Source organism: Triticum urartu, chromosome 2A, assembly GCF_056163025.1.
Source record: "Triticum urartu cultivar PI428250 chromosome 2A, HENAU_Tu73, whole genome shotgun sequence".
NCBI lineage: Eukaryota > Viridiplantae > Streptophyta > Magnoliopsida > Poales > Poaceae > Triticum > Triticum urartu.
The window spans coordinates 712,351,607-712,363,697 of record NC_141874.1 but is presented as its reverse complement, the minus strand read 5'-3'; the positions used below and the strand labels follow the sequence as shown (position 1 = coordinate 712,363,697).

Genomic DNA, 12,091 nt, shown 5'->3' with positions numbered 1-12,091 from the left:
TCACTATAAGTGACACATAGAATTGCCCTCTCACATCGACCCACGCATGAAACAGGAGGTCGCATGTTGCATGACGCTACGCCGTCACCACGCTGTTGTGCTGAGGAACTCATCTACTACCTCGACACCTTGCTGGGTCAAGAAGGCGAGGGACGTCACCGAGCTGAACGTGTGCAGAACTCAAAGGTGCCGTACGTTTGGTGCTTGATCGGTCGGAGTTAGAAGAAGTTTGACTACATCAACCGCGTTGTCAAACGCTTTCGCTTTCAGTCTACGAGGGTACGTAGACACACTCCCCTCTTCGTTGCTATGCATCTCCATGGATAAATCTTTGCGTGAGCGTAGAAATTTTTTTTTTCAATGCAACGTTTCCCAACACGTACTCTCGAAAAAAGAGGTCTAAGTGACACACGTGTGGCACGAAGCAATCTTGTCATGACGTTTTTTTACAACTGAAGTTGTCATAAAAAAACCCCAAAAAAACTTAAACTTATCATTCGAAAAGAAAGTTGCCATACTTGACAATTAAAGTTGCCATCCTCGCGTACAAGATTAGGACAGGGCGATCATGCTAGGGTTTCGTCCGTCGCCGTCGCCGGCAGCGTGGGCGGCAACAAATCTGGCGCCGATGCAGGCTATGGATATTGCAGGCGTAGTAGGCATGTCTGTTGACTAGTTTGGGAGGTGATCTTGGATACAAACTCATCAGAGTTGTTTGCAGCCCCAGTGCACGTCGGCGTGGTGCTAATTTTTTGTCCTGGCACGGACCTTGCTGTGCTAGGCCTCGTGATCGGTTTCTTCGTCTCTTGCTTTGTCAAGATTTTCGAGTTTGCTACGTGAATTTAGAAGGAGAACAGCCGGGAGCAGCTGCGGTTTCTGTCTCGAGGAGTATTGCCAAGAGCAATGAAAATACTTTGTTGGAATTGTCGGGGTATGAACAAAGCTCTGGCAGTTCGCGAGCTCTTGCTTCTTCAGGAGCGAGCCCGTTCATATGTGATTTTTCTTTCTGAGGCGCATTTGAAAAAAGCTAAGGCAGAAACATTGATGGCCAGGTTGGGTTTTAGTAAACTTCTGATTTCTGAAAGCAATGGAAGGAGTGGTGGATTAATCCTGTTTTACCAGGACAACCTTAATGTTACTTCGAGCAGGTGTGAGTTAATTTCTTTGATATTCGTGTAGATGAACATAGTGGGGTGGCATGGCGTTTCACTGGATTCTATGGGGAACCAGGTAGTGATCAGAAGCACCTATCATGAGATTACATGAGGGAGTTAAAACTTATGGCTGGTCTCCCATGGTTGTTGGCAGGAGACTTCAATGAGATTTTGTATGGCCATGAAAAAGAAGGTGGTAACCAACGTCTCCATAGGTGCACGTAACTCTTTTGAGATGTCTTAACAGAATGTGATTTAGAGGACCTGGGATTTTCCGATGATATGTTTACATGGAGACGTGGCAGAATCCGTGAAAGACTAGATCGGGCCATTAGAAACCAGAGTTGGACTGATTTGTTCCCACACTTTAGAGTGTTTAATGAAGAGTTTGGTAAGTCAGATCACCGCCATGTACTGGTCGATACTGAATTTCAAGTGGGAGCTGTACACGAAAGTTCCAGAGATGTAAAACATGTTGAGGGCCGATGGTTATGTGAGGAATCAGTGGAGACTATTATCCAAACAGCATGGGACTGTTCCCAACTCGTTGCTTCTTCCCTGACTGACAAAACTGCCGATGTACATGCGGCTTTACATAGCTGGGACAAAGAAACACTCAAGGGACCAAGACATAGGCTGAGAGAACTTCAGAAAGATTTAAACAAAGTCATGTCAGGGCCCTTGACTGATGAGGCGATTTCAAAACAACGTGAGATACAGATTAAGATGGAGAACTTGTTGGAACAAGAGGAAATTTATTGGGTTCAATATGGGTGAGCGAACTGGCTACGCCATGGAGACCAAAACACCGCCTTTTTCCATGGTTTTGCGTCTGCGAGGACAAAGAGGAATTTCCTCAAGAGATCGAGAAGTGATACATGCGCTTGGCTGGAGGATCATGACCAAATCCAGAAACTAGCAGTCGATTATTTTACGTCGTTATTTACGTCCGAGGCTCAGATTTCGGACGAGGAGGTTATTGGAAAGGTTAAACCCCGAGTGAACCAAATGATGAATGATATGTTGACTGCAGCCCATACACGAGATGAAGTTAAGAAGGCCCTTTTCAACATTGGTGCTCTAAAAGCTCCGGGTCCTGACGGTTTGCACGTTGTTTTCTATAAGCATTTTTGGCATATCATTGGGGAGGACCTGACTGATGAAGTTCTCCTTGCGGTTAATAATAGGAAAATCCCAGAAGGGTGGAACAACACTACAATCATTCTAATCCCAAAGATAGAGAACCCAGAATCTATATCTCAGTTCCACCCCATAAGTTTGTGTAATGTGGTGTATAAAGTAATCTCAAAGCTCATTGCAAGTTGACTGAAGACCATATTACCTGAGATCATTTCTTCCCTACAAAGTTCTTTCATTCCAGGGCGCTTGATCACTAATAATTTCTTGATTGCGTATGAATGCTATCATTCTATAAATAAGAAGAATCAGGGGAAGGTTGGCACATGTGCAGTGAAGTTCGATATGCATAAAGCATATGACCAAGTTGAATGGTCTTTTCTGGAGAAAATCATGCTCAAATTGGTTTTTGATGAAAATTGGACTAATCTGATCATGCAATGTGTTTCAACTATTAAATATCAGGTTCGGCTGAATGGTTTAAACTCTGAATATTTTACTCCCACATGGGGTCTCTGACAGGGTGACCCCTCTCATCATATTTGTTTCTTCTTTGTGTCGAAGGATTGTCCAGCCTGTTATTCTATGAAGAGGAGGCAGGGAACTTGGTGGGGGTGAAGGTGTGTAGGGAGGCGCCATCTGTTTCACTGGCCTCTTTTGGTTCATAGGATAGGATTATCATAGGAATAGGAATCTTGTAGGAAATGAGATGACATGTATCTCAAATCCTATGAGTAGGAATAGGAAACAAGATGTCATTTGGTTGACACCAAAGGAATTTTTCCATTGAGTCTAGGCTCTTTTTTATTTTCCTATGAAATATGGAGGATAGGAACCAATCCTATGTAGGAATAGGAATCCATTCCTATGAACCAAAGGGCTCTAAAGGAAAAAAATCCTATAAGAATCCTATCCTCTAGAATTCCTATAAAATTCCTCTAAACCAAAGGAGGCTGTTTGCGGATGACTCGCTTATTTTAATGAGAGCAGATGCTCAAAATGCAAACTGCATGAGAAGGGTCCTTCATGATTATTGTAAAGCTTCTGAGCAGTTGGTCAGTGAGAATAAGTCAGCATTTTCTTCGCTCCTTCTACTAATGTGGAAACAAAGGCGGAGGTATACACTATATTGAATATCCTTACTGAATCTATTACTGGAAAATATCTTGGCTTGCCTCCGATTGTAGGGGCGGATAGATCAGAATGTTTCCAATATCTGATTGACAGAGTTTGTGCTCGACTAAGAGGTTGGAAGGAAAAGAAACTTTATTTTGGTGGGAAGGAGGTGTTGCTCAAGGCTGTCATCCAAGCACTACCATCTTATGCAATGTCTATTTTCAATCTACCTATGCAAGTATGTAAAGGGATAACATATGCTATGTCCCAGTACTAGTGGGGAGATGAGGACCAGAAGAAGCATATGCATTGGTTTTCATGGTGGAAGATGTGTGTTCCAAAAAATAAAGGTGGCATGGGGTTCCGAGACTTGCATTGTTTTAATCTAGCTTTGCTCTCTAAGCAATGTTGGAGGTTACTTTTCGACCCTGAGTCCCTTTGTGCAAAAGTCCTCGGAGCAAAGTATTTTCCTTCGGGAGATCTTTTAAATTGTGAACTGAAGAAGGGCAGCTCTTATACTTGGCAAAGTATTTGGGCAGGCATCCATACTTTTAAACGGAGACACATTTGGCGGGTCGGTGATGGATCAAGGATTAACATATGGGATGACCCTTGGATCCCGTCCGGCCCCTCCAGGATGATTATGACTACAAGGAAAAATATTGTGGCGACGAGAGTTTCTGATCTATTGGTGGAGGGTGATCGTGAATGGGATACTGAGCTCATAAATGACCTATTTTGGCCAATGGATGCTTAGCGGATACTGCGAATTCCTCTAGCTCAGAACGTTATGGATGATTTTGTTGCCTGGCAGTTTAATAAAAATGGTATGTTTTCAGTTAGGTCGGCATATTATTGTGAGTGGGAACATCAACATGGCAGGAAGTTGAGAAGAACAAATCCACATGGGCCCTCATCAAGTCTGATCTGGAACATCTTATGGTCGTTAAGTGTACCTGCCAAGGTGAAAATCCATTGTTGGTGTGCTCTATTAGGCACTACCCTTTGTTTTGGAGTCCTGGCGAATCGTCGTATTCAAACTGAAGGAGGGTGTCCGCTATGCAGCATGGATTGTGAAAGCATCAGGCATGTGTTTTTTCAGTGCCCGTGTGTACACGAAGTCTGGATGCACTTGGGGCTCGGCCATGAAATAGATATCACACGTACCGTGGATAGGGAGGGGACTTCGGTGTTGGCAGATTTACTACCAGATAATTCTTCATCAGCAGCACTCCTTCCGGGTGTTCTTCGGGCAGACCTTATTACCACCACATGCTGGTACGTTTGGTGGGAGCATCGACAAGTAACTCATGGTGCGAGAGTTCAACTTCCTATTAGATCCGCTCAAGAAATTTTTGCGCTGGTTACAAATTTCTCGAGAGCGAAGAAGAAAAATAGTGCTCCTGTTGCTAGATAGGGATGGACTCGGCCAAAAGAAGATTATGTAAAGCTCAATGTAGATGCGGCTTTTGATGTAAATAACAAATCTGGTGGAATCGGTGCAGTTCTCAGGGATGATCGGGGTTACTTTGTGGCTGCTTCCAACCGATCTTTGGACGTTGTTAATGATGCAACGACGGCGGAGGCGATTGCTCTGAGGGACGGTCTTTCACTGGCAAACACTATGGGTGCAACAGGAATATAGTGAACTCCGATTGCATGGAGGTGATCGAGATTATGAAATATGGTGGACATTCTCTTGGGCCTGTGGCAGCGATCTACGATGATTGTGTCTTCTTTGTCATGAGTATAGTAATGTTTCGTTCGAGTTTTGTCCTAGGAAAGCCAATATGGCCGCACATGTTTTAGCTAGTAAGTCGGAGATTAGCCCTCTTGTGTGGCAAAAGGATCCTCCTGATTTTCTTGTGGCTGTCTTATCAAACCGTCATCAAGGCTTTCCCTTAAAAAAAGTTACCATCCTCACATCACAATATATATACTTGTTATAAAACGGACTTGTCACGTATTTGGACTTGCCATGGGTTCACGTCACACATGTGACATTTATCCAAAAAGTAAACCGTGTGCTATGTCCGTGGGCTCAGGCAAAACAACGGGAGAGGTCTAGAAACCGGAAGAGTGAAGAAGGTCGCCTTCAGCCGACGCGACGCGGCGACGGCGTGGACCTTTTTACCAGTACTTCAGACAGACAGGAGGAGCAGAAGCACAAGCAACCAGCCGAGGCTCGTCGTCCTTGTAGACAGTTCGAAAGTCGTCTCGATCCATCATCCATCCCGTCTCGCCAGCAGCCGATCATGGCCGCGCAGGCGGCGCCGCCGCCGCCGCCGGAGCAGAAGATGATGGTGGCGATCGACGAGAGCGAGTGCAGCCACTACGCGCTCGAGTGGGCCCTGCGCAACCTCGCGCCCCGCCGCCTCATCCTCTTCACCGTCCAGCCCTTCTCCCCCCTCAGCTACCTCCCCGCCGGCTCCCCGCGTAAGCCCCGCCCGCGCCTCTTTGGCTCTCTTCCATCCATACGGTTACTTGTAGTACTAGCTAAATCGTATTGCTGGCGTCTACTGAAGGAGCAGTTGGCCCGTCGGTGGCGTCGCCGGAGCTCATCAGGTCCGTGACCGAGCACCAGCGGCAGCTCGCCCAGGCGCTCGTCGACAAGGCCAAGGCCATCTGCGCCGAACACGGGGTACGTGATTCTCGCGCTCACATGCCTGATTTCTTCCTCGATCTGGTCAATGGGCGCGACCATGGCTCTGAGAATTAGTAATTTGGGGGCAGAACCGGATCTTGTTTTCCCAGATCAGATTAGTCCATCGGCTATGTCTCGTCGGTCAATTTATTTATTCTGTGTGTAGGTTGATGCAGAGACCGCCATCGAGGTGGGTGATCCCAAGGAAACCATATGCGAAGCTGCGGAGAAGTTGAATGTTGATCTGCTCATCCTGGGAAGCCACAGCCGAGGGCCTATACAGAGGTAGCAATCATCGTCCTTTTCTGCTCATCCGGATTTTATTTTGAGTTCTGGAAATGGGTTACTCTGTAGTGCTCTGTACTAAATCAGTTAGTCAATGTTGTCCTCTTTCATCGTTTTTGTAGTGAAATGCATTCCCTGTCGATGGTGTTCTTCTTATGTGCTTGCAATGGGACCAACACCTAAATTGACGAGGGATAAATAATTGTTCTCAAAAGCTACCGTTTATTTGTCTGTACATAGATGGGTAGTGGTCAGACAAACAACTTGACATGAAACCCAGGAACACCTCTAGAACTACTGTCTTTTGTTATGTACAACATGTGTTGTTAAATGTTGAACTCACCTCTAAGGATCGTAGCACTGTGCGAGGTAAGACATACCTCATTCAGATGACCTTGCACATCTCACGATGAAAACTGCCTCTACAACAACAATGTTTTTTGTTATGTTGGGCATGTGTTGTTGAATCTCACATCTGAACTCAGCTCTAAGCACTGTAGCATTTGTGCAAGCTAAATACTTGATTATCCCCGTGATGCTCCATTTTGAGTTAATAAAATCCACACATTGTCCGAAAAAATAAATACTTGGTTATAGCCTGATTTATCTTTTTGGTGTGTTATGCTCACCTTCTTAAGTGATTGCCTACATATCACCTGAGTTGGGGGAAAAGCCTCCTTTTTGAAAAAGAAAACATATCGCCTGAGTTCCATGTTGTTCTTGGTGTACTGTCGTTATTCATACTTTGCGTACCTTGTACAACTAAATTGTCATACCCAGCTCAGAGGTAGATTGTTGGCAACACGCAGAACTTAAACTATCTTGTACTTGCTTGTTTAAAAAGAAAACTATATGTACTTAACCAACAAAATAAGAACATGATTAGTGCTAACTTCTTAGCATAAATCAAGTACTCATCAGCCATCACATATTTACATGCACCTCTGAGACACATTTGACAAGATGTTACTCCCTCCGATCCATTTTAACTGTCGCTGATTTATTACAAGTCGGAGGGAGTACAATGTTCTCATCTCCAACTGATGCGATTGCTCTGCTATTGTTACTGCAGGTTTTTCCTTGGCAGTGTGAGCAACTACTGTAGCCACCACGCAAAGTGCCCAGTTCTTGTGGTGAAGAAGAAAGAATGAGACCATGATGTCTGCTGTACTCCTGCACATCGTCTGAAGAACCCTTGAATGTGTGTCTACATGTTGTTGTTTGTCATAGTAGCTTTCTTTGCATATAAATAAAGATACCGTGCCAATTTGGAAACCGCTATGTATTCAGTCTTGTACATGAACGAATAATGCAAAGAGGCAAACAGAGTGGGTGGTTATTGGAATTGAATTCGAAGATTCATGGGAAAATAACCGCTTTGTATAGTACTCCCTCCGTTCGGAAATTCTCGTCTTAGAAATGGTTGTATCTAGAACTAAAACAAGTCTAGATACAACCATTTTTAAGACGAGAAAATAAATCTAGATACAACCATTTTTAAGACAAGTATTTCCGAACAGAGGGAGTATCTTCCAAGCGGGCACTGAACCTGGAACGCCAAAGGCAGCCATGTTGGGAACCAAACGAACACCACTTTCACACCAAGCAGAGTGCTTGCATTTGTTTCAGTGTAATTACCATGTGACTACTAATCCCATTTCCGTTAAGACCCATTCGATACCACATCCCCATCAAAGAATGGTTAACACAATCCCACCACAAAACGTAGCGTATGAGCTCACTAACGCACACCCACAGGCAAAAACACCCTGCATCTGCTCTGCATCACAAGTAATTCACCAGCCTAGCTACGGACCCAAGCCTAAACACACACGCACACAAACACGACCGAACGGAAACGCTAGCTAGTTGACGGCGGTGCAGACCCGGCGCACCTCGCCGGCGGAGCCGGTCTTGACCCCGATGCGGCCGAGCTTGGCCATGGCGGCGACGAAGGCGTCGAAGAAGGCGGTGGAGTTGGCGGCGAAGAGGTTGACGGTGGGGCGGGAGCGGCGGTCGGTGAAGAGCACCTGGTCGGAGGCGAGCAGGCCCTTCTGGTACCGGAGGTTGTCGAAGTAGGCGTTGTCGAAGGTCTTGGGCGTGGTCACGTCCAGCATGGCGAACGCCGTGGGCGGGTAGTTCATGGGGCACACCTTGCGCAGCGACCGCAGGAAGTCGAGGTTCATCGGCGGGTTGTACCGCAGCCGCTGCTTGAACGTGTAGATCCGACGCACGAACTTGTCGCAGTGCGTCACCCCGATCGTGTGCGCACCTGTGGACACAATGCAGGCACGAAACAGATTCAAATTTTGATTTCAAAAATTGAAACAAATTCAAACAGCAGTTCAAGACCAGCAGCTGCTGCGTGCTTTCTCTGTCAAAACAAAACTTCTGTGTTGCAGGATGAATTACTTTTAGCAACGAGAAAGATATTATTTTGCCAAATTAACGAAAACATAGCTAAACAAGCAGGCTAGCACACGCAAGTGCAAATTAATGATGGAATGCAAGTGCCAGTGGACTTTGTCAGTTGAAAGGACGAAAGATTTTATGCAAAACAGTTGCGCTCCCGTGGCCCTGCACGCACAGTCCTTTCAACTTTGCATGGGCCAAATTGGCCAGCTTAGTCAAAAGTTACTGCTAGCAGTACTTTGTTTCTATTTTGTGTCATCATAGCGTGGGCCTTCACTGGCCCCGAATCCAAGCGTTCCGGTTATGTAAAAGCAAGCATAGGATCTCACGCAAAACCAAGAACATTCAGACAAAGCGTCTCGTGTGCCCGTGTACTGGAACTGAGATAGTTTATCACACTCCCAATGTGGAATCAAACAAAAAACAAGCGTTAGCAAACACACAAACGGGCTCCTTTGTCTACTTGCTAGTACTACCATGTCAGAAAACAGCACATGACTTTCTCTGTCTTTCCAAACGAAAGTAGATTCCGGGCCTCCATTTTCCCTCGAGGAAAAGAAATTACCTCAGTTTTATCACCGTGTCAGTGTTTTTCTACTTTCGAAGCAAGCAAAACTGAAGTGGGAGGCTCTTTTCATCGAAAAAAATAACGGAGAAGTGCAGTGCGGTGTGAAACAGTGAGCCGCTTTGTCCTCTGCTCCAAGCAGCAAGCAGGATGTGTTGTGTCACGTGAAGTGCGCACAGGGCCAAAGAAAGATGCTTGCGCTGCGACTGCGATCAACCTACTTTACTGAAATGTTGAAATATAATAATACGGTGCAAACGCTAACGAAGAAGGAAGGGAGGAGAAGCAGTGGTGTACCGGAGAGCGCGATCATGTCGAACTGGGTGAGGCCGTTGCTGGCGAAGAGCGCGTTGAGCTGGTTGAGGTCGAAGCCGGGGCCCGGGAGGACGTGCTTCACGATCGACTTGCTGAACGACCTGCCGTCCAGCCGGCCCAGCTCCACGCCGTAGCTCGGCCCGCCGGTCTATAACAACATAAACAACGATTACAGGCAAACATGTCAGTGTGATTACCCTTTCGTTTTAGCGTGACAGAGTTTCAGTAGGGCCCTGCTCTGAGAAGTAGAGTATGCATGTGGGCTAAATTGTCCATACCTAGTCATGCATGTCAGTGGCCTACGACTCTACGGAATGGAAACTTTGTCTGCCTGCTGGGCGGGGGCACGCCTTGCAGTTGCAGGCAGCGTCCTCACAGTCACAGACACCTACTCGGCCAAGGCTCTGCTGCAAAAGCGTCACGGGCAACATACAGACGAGACGACACCGAGCCTACACCAGACCGGCTTCCCACCGATCTCATTTCGGGTCACGTCACTGTCGCCGAAAGCGCCGGAGGCCCGGAGCAGAGAGGCCGGAGGCCCAAAGAAGCACGCTGGCTGTGCGTGCCCCGGTACGCATCCAAGGCGCCCCGACACCCGGAACCGCGCGGCGCATGCGTGCGTCGCGACGCGACCCGGCGGGCATCCGGCCGCGCCCGAAACGCATCACGTGTCCTCCGTAAGCACCGCCTTTTCGCGCTTCCGGAGGGACCGAGAGACCGGGAACGATCCAGCCACCCCGCTGCATCTCTCTGACTCTGCGATGCAAGGCCCGGCCATGGGCGCGGATCACCGGCCGGCAGCGTGGCTGGACCATGGCTACCCTAGCCTAGCCTATAGATGCAGCATGGCAGGATGGCGCGGTGGCTATCTAAAAAGTGACTGACGGGCGAGCTGGTCGAACAGTGTCGCCGCGGCCCCGCCCGGCCTGGTGGGGCTGGGCGCGCACAGCAAAAGGGTTGCGCGCACACGGCAAGGCCGGACGGTGGCCCGCCCGGCTGGGGTCACGGAGGAGAGAGAGGGGGAGGAGACGAGCCTGACTGCCTGAGCCAACCAGGACTTGCGCATTTCAGAGTCCTGGGGTCCGTGCGAGCCTGGCGCGACTGACAGGGGCGCATGCGCCCCGCTCTGGCTCCCTACCGCCGGGTACCCCGGTGTCACGGGATAGCGCGGCACGGCCCGCTGTTAACACGGTGGTACGACGGCTGAACTGGCGAACGCAATCGTGGTATTGTACAACGTACCAGGGAGACGACGTCGCGCGCGGCCATGGCGAGGATGTCGGCGCAGGAGACCTTGCCGGCGCACCCGGGGAGCGCCTCGACGGCGGCCTTGGCCTTGTTGATGGCCTCCACGGCGTCCGGCGACAGCGTGGCGTCCGCGCCGCTGTGGCTCTCGTCGTCCCCGTTCGCCGCCATCAGCATCACCGACGCGTCGCACCCCTGCAACGACACTGTCACGGTGAGGGCACGGCGAGCAGTAATGTCAGCACGGTGGAGCAAGAACGGAAAGGGGTGCGCGGCTTACCCGGACGAAGCAGTCGTGAAAGAAGAGGCGGAGCGTGCCGGGCGCGACGGCGAAGCTCTGCTGGACGTGCTGCGAGATGACGGAGCGCACGGTGGACTCGGCGCTGGGGCAGCTGCTGGCGTAGTAGTTCTGCCGCAGCTGCGCGGCCGCGGCGTCGGCGAGGCACGCGAGCGCGACCACCGCCACGAGGCCGGAGGGTAAGAATGCCCTCGCCATTGCCGGTCGAACAAGTCCTGCTCTGCTCTGCTCAGCTCAGCTCAGCTCGGCGTGGACGCGCGCGCGCGTGTGGGCGAACTCAAGGCACCGTGCGTGACTGACGCCGGCACGCACGATTTGTACCGGCTGCGCGCCTAGAGAGTGCGAGCGAGTGTGCGCGTGCGTGGGGGCGCGGGAGCGAGGAGGGAAGTGCGGGGGCATTCGCGAGGATATATAGGACCGGTAGGTTGGGTTCCGCTGGTGCGCGGCGGAGATGACGGGGAAAAGGAGCCGTGCGATGTGAACGGGAACATGACGGGAACCGAGACGGTCGTGGGCTCGTGGTGGCAGCCGTTTGCAATCTCGGCGCGGATGGATGGGACGCGGGAGTATCTTTTTCCTTTTCCGATTATCGATGAACTGAAACACTTTTTTAGTCCGACCAGCCTTCGGTGCAGAGCTGATCGATGAGCACTCGTGGATTTTTTTTACGTTTTTCGTTGGTTTCTCTCTTCAGTTTTGCAGCGGGTGATCCATTTCACTTGTTAGTGCTTGTAGAGCACAAACCACCATAATCACTGCTTGCTAAGTAGTGATTATACGCCGAGCTAGGAGTACTTGCTACTTGCTAGTGATAGAGTAAGAGGAGCTTTATCGAGCAACAAGACACACTTGAGCACGAACCGCTATAATTATTCGATGTGCCGTGTGCGTGCCGGAGCGACTAAGGGCTTCATCGG

General features: G+C 49.1%; 2 protein-coding genes across 3 annotated transcripts; one reads left to right on the top strand and one right to left on the bottom strand.

Moving 5' to 3' along the window:
• Positions 1-5,511: 5,511 nt before the first annotated feature.
• On the top strand, positions 5,512-7,686 carry LOC125526686 (Adenine nucleotide alpha hydrolases-like superfamily protein). 2 transcript variants are annotated; one of them, XM_048691328.2, is made up of 4 exons: positions 5,512-5,843; positions 5,933-6,048; positions 6,218-6,336; positions 7,409-7,686. In XM_048691328.2, exons 1-4 carry the CDS (start codon positions 5,663-5,665, stop codon positions 7,485-7,487), a joined length of 495 nt encoding a protein of 164 aa, XP_048547285.1. In that variant the 5' UTR covers positions 5,512-5,662; the 3' UTR covers positions 7,488-7,686. The 2 variants fall into 2 exon arrangements, with proteins under 2 accessions (XP_048547285.1, XP_048547286.1); XM_048691329.2 differs by having other exon boundaries at positions 5,513-5,843; positions 5,939-6,048.
• A 269-nt stretch (positions 7,687-7,955) lies between these two features.
• On the bottom strand, positions 7,956-11,576 carry LOC125526685 (peroxidase 50-like). Its single transcript, XM_048702552.2, has 4 exons — positions 11,157-11,576; positions 10,874-11,071; positions 9,611-9,776; positions 7,956-8,608 (listed from the first exon to the last, which is right to left on the bottom strand). Exons 1-4 carry the CDS (start codon positions 11,370-11,372, stop codon positions 8,202-8,204), a joined length of 987 nt encoding a protein of 328 aa, XP_048558509.1. The 5' UTR covers positions 11,373-11,576; the 3' UTR covers positions 7,956-8,201.
• Positions 11,577-12,091: the final 515 nt, after the last annotated feature.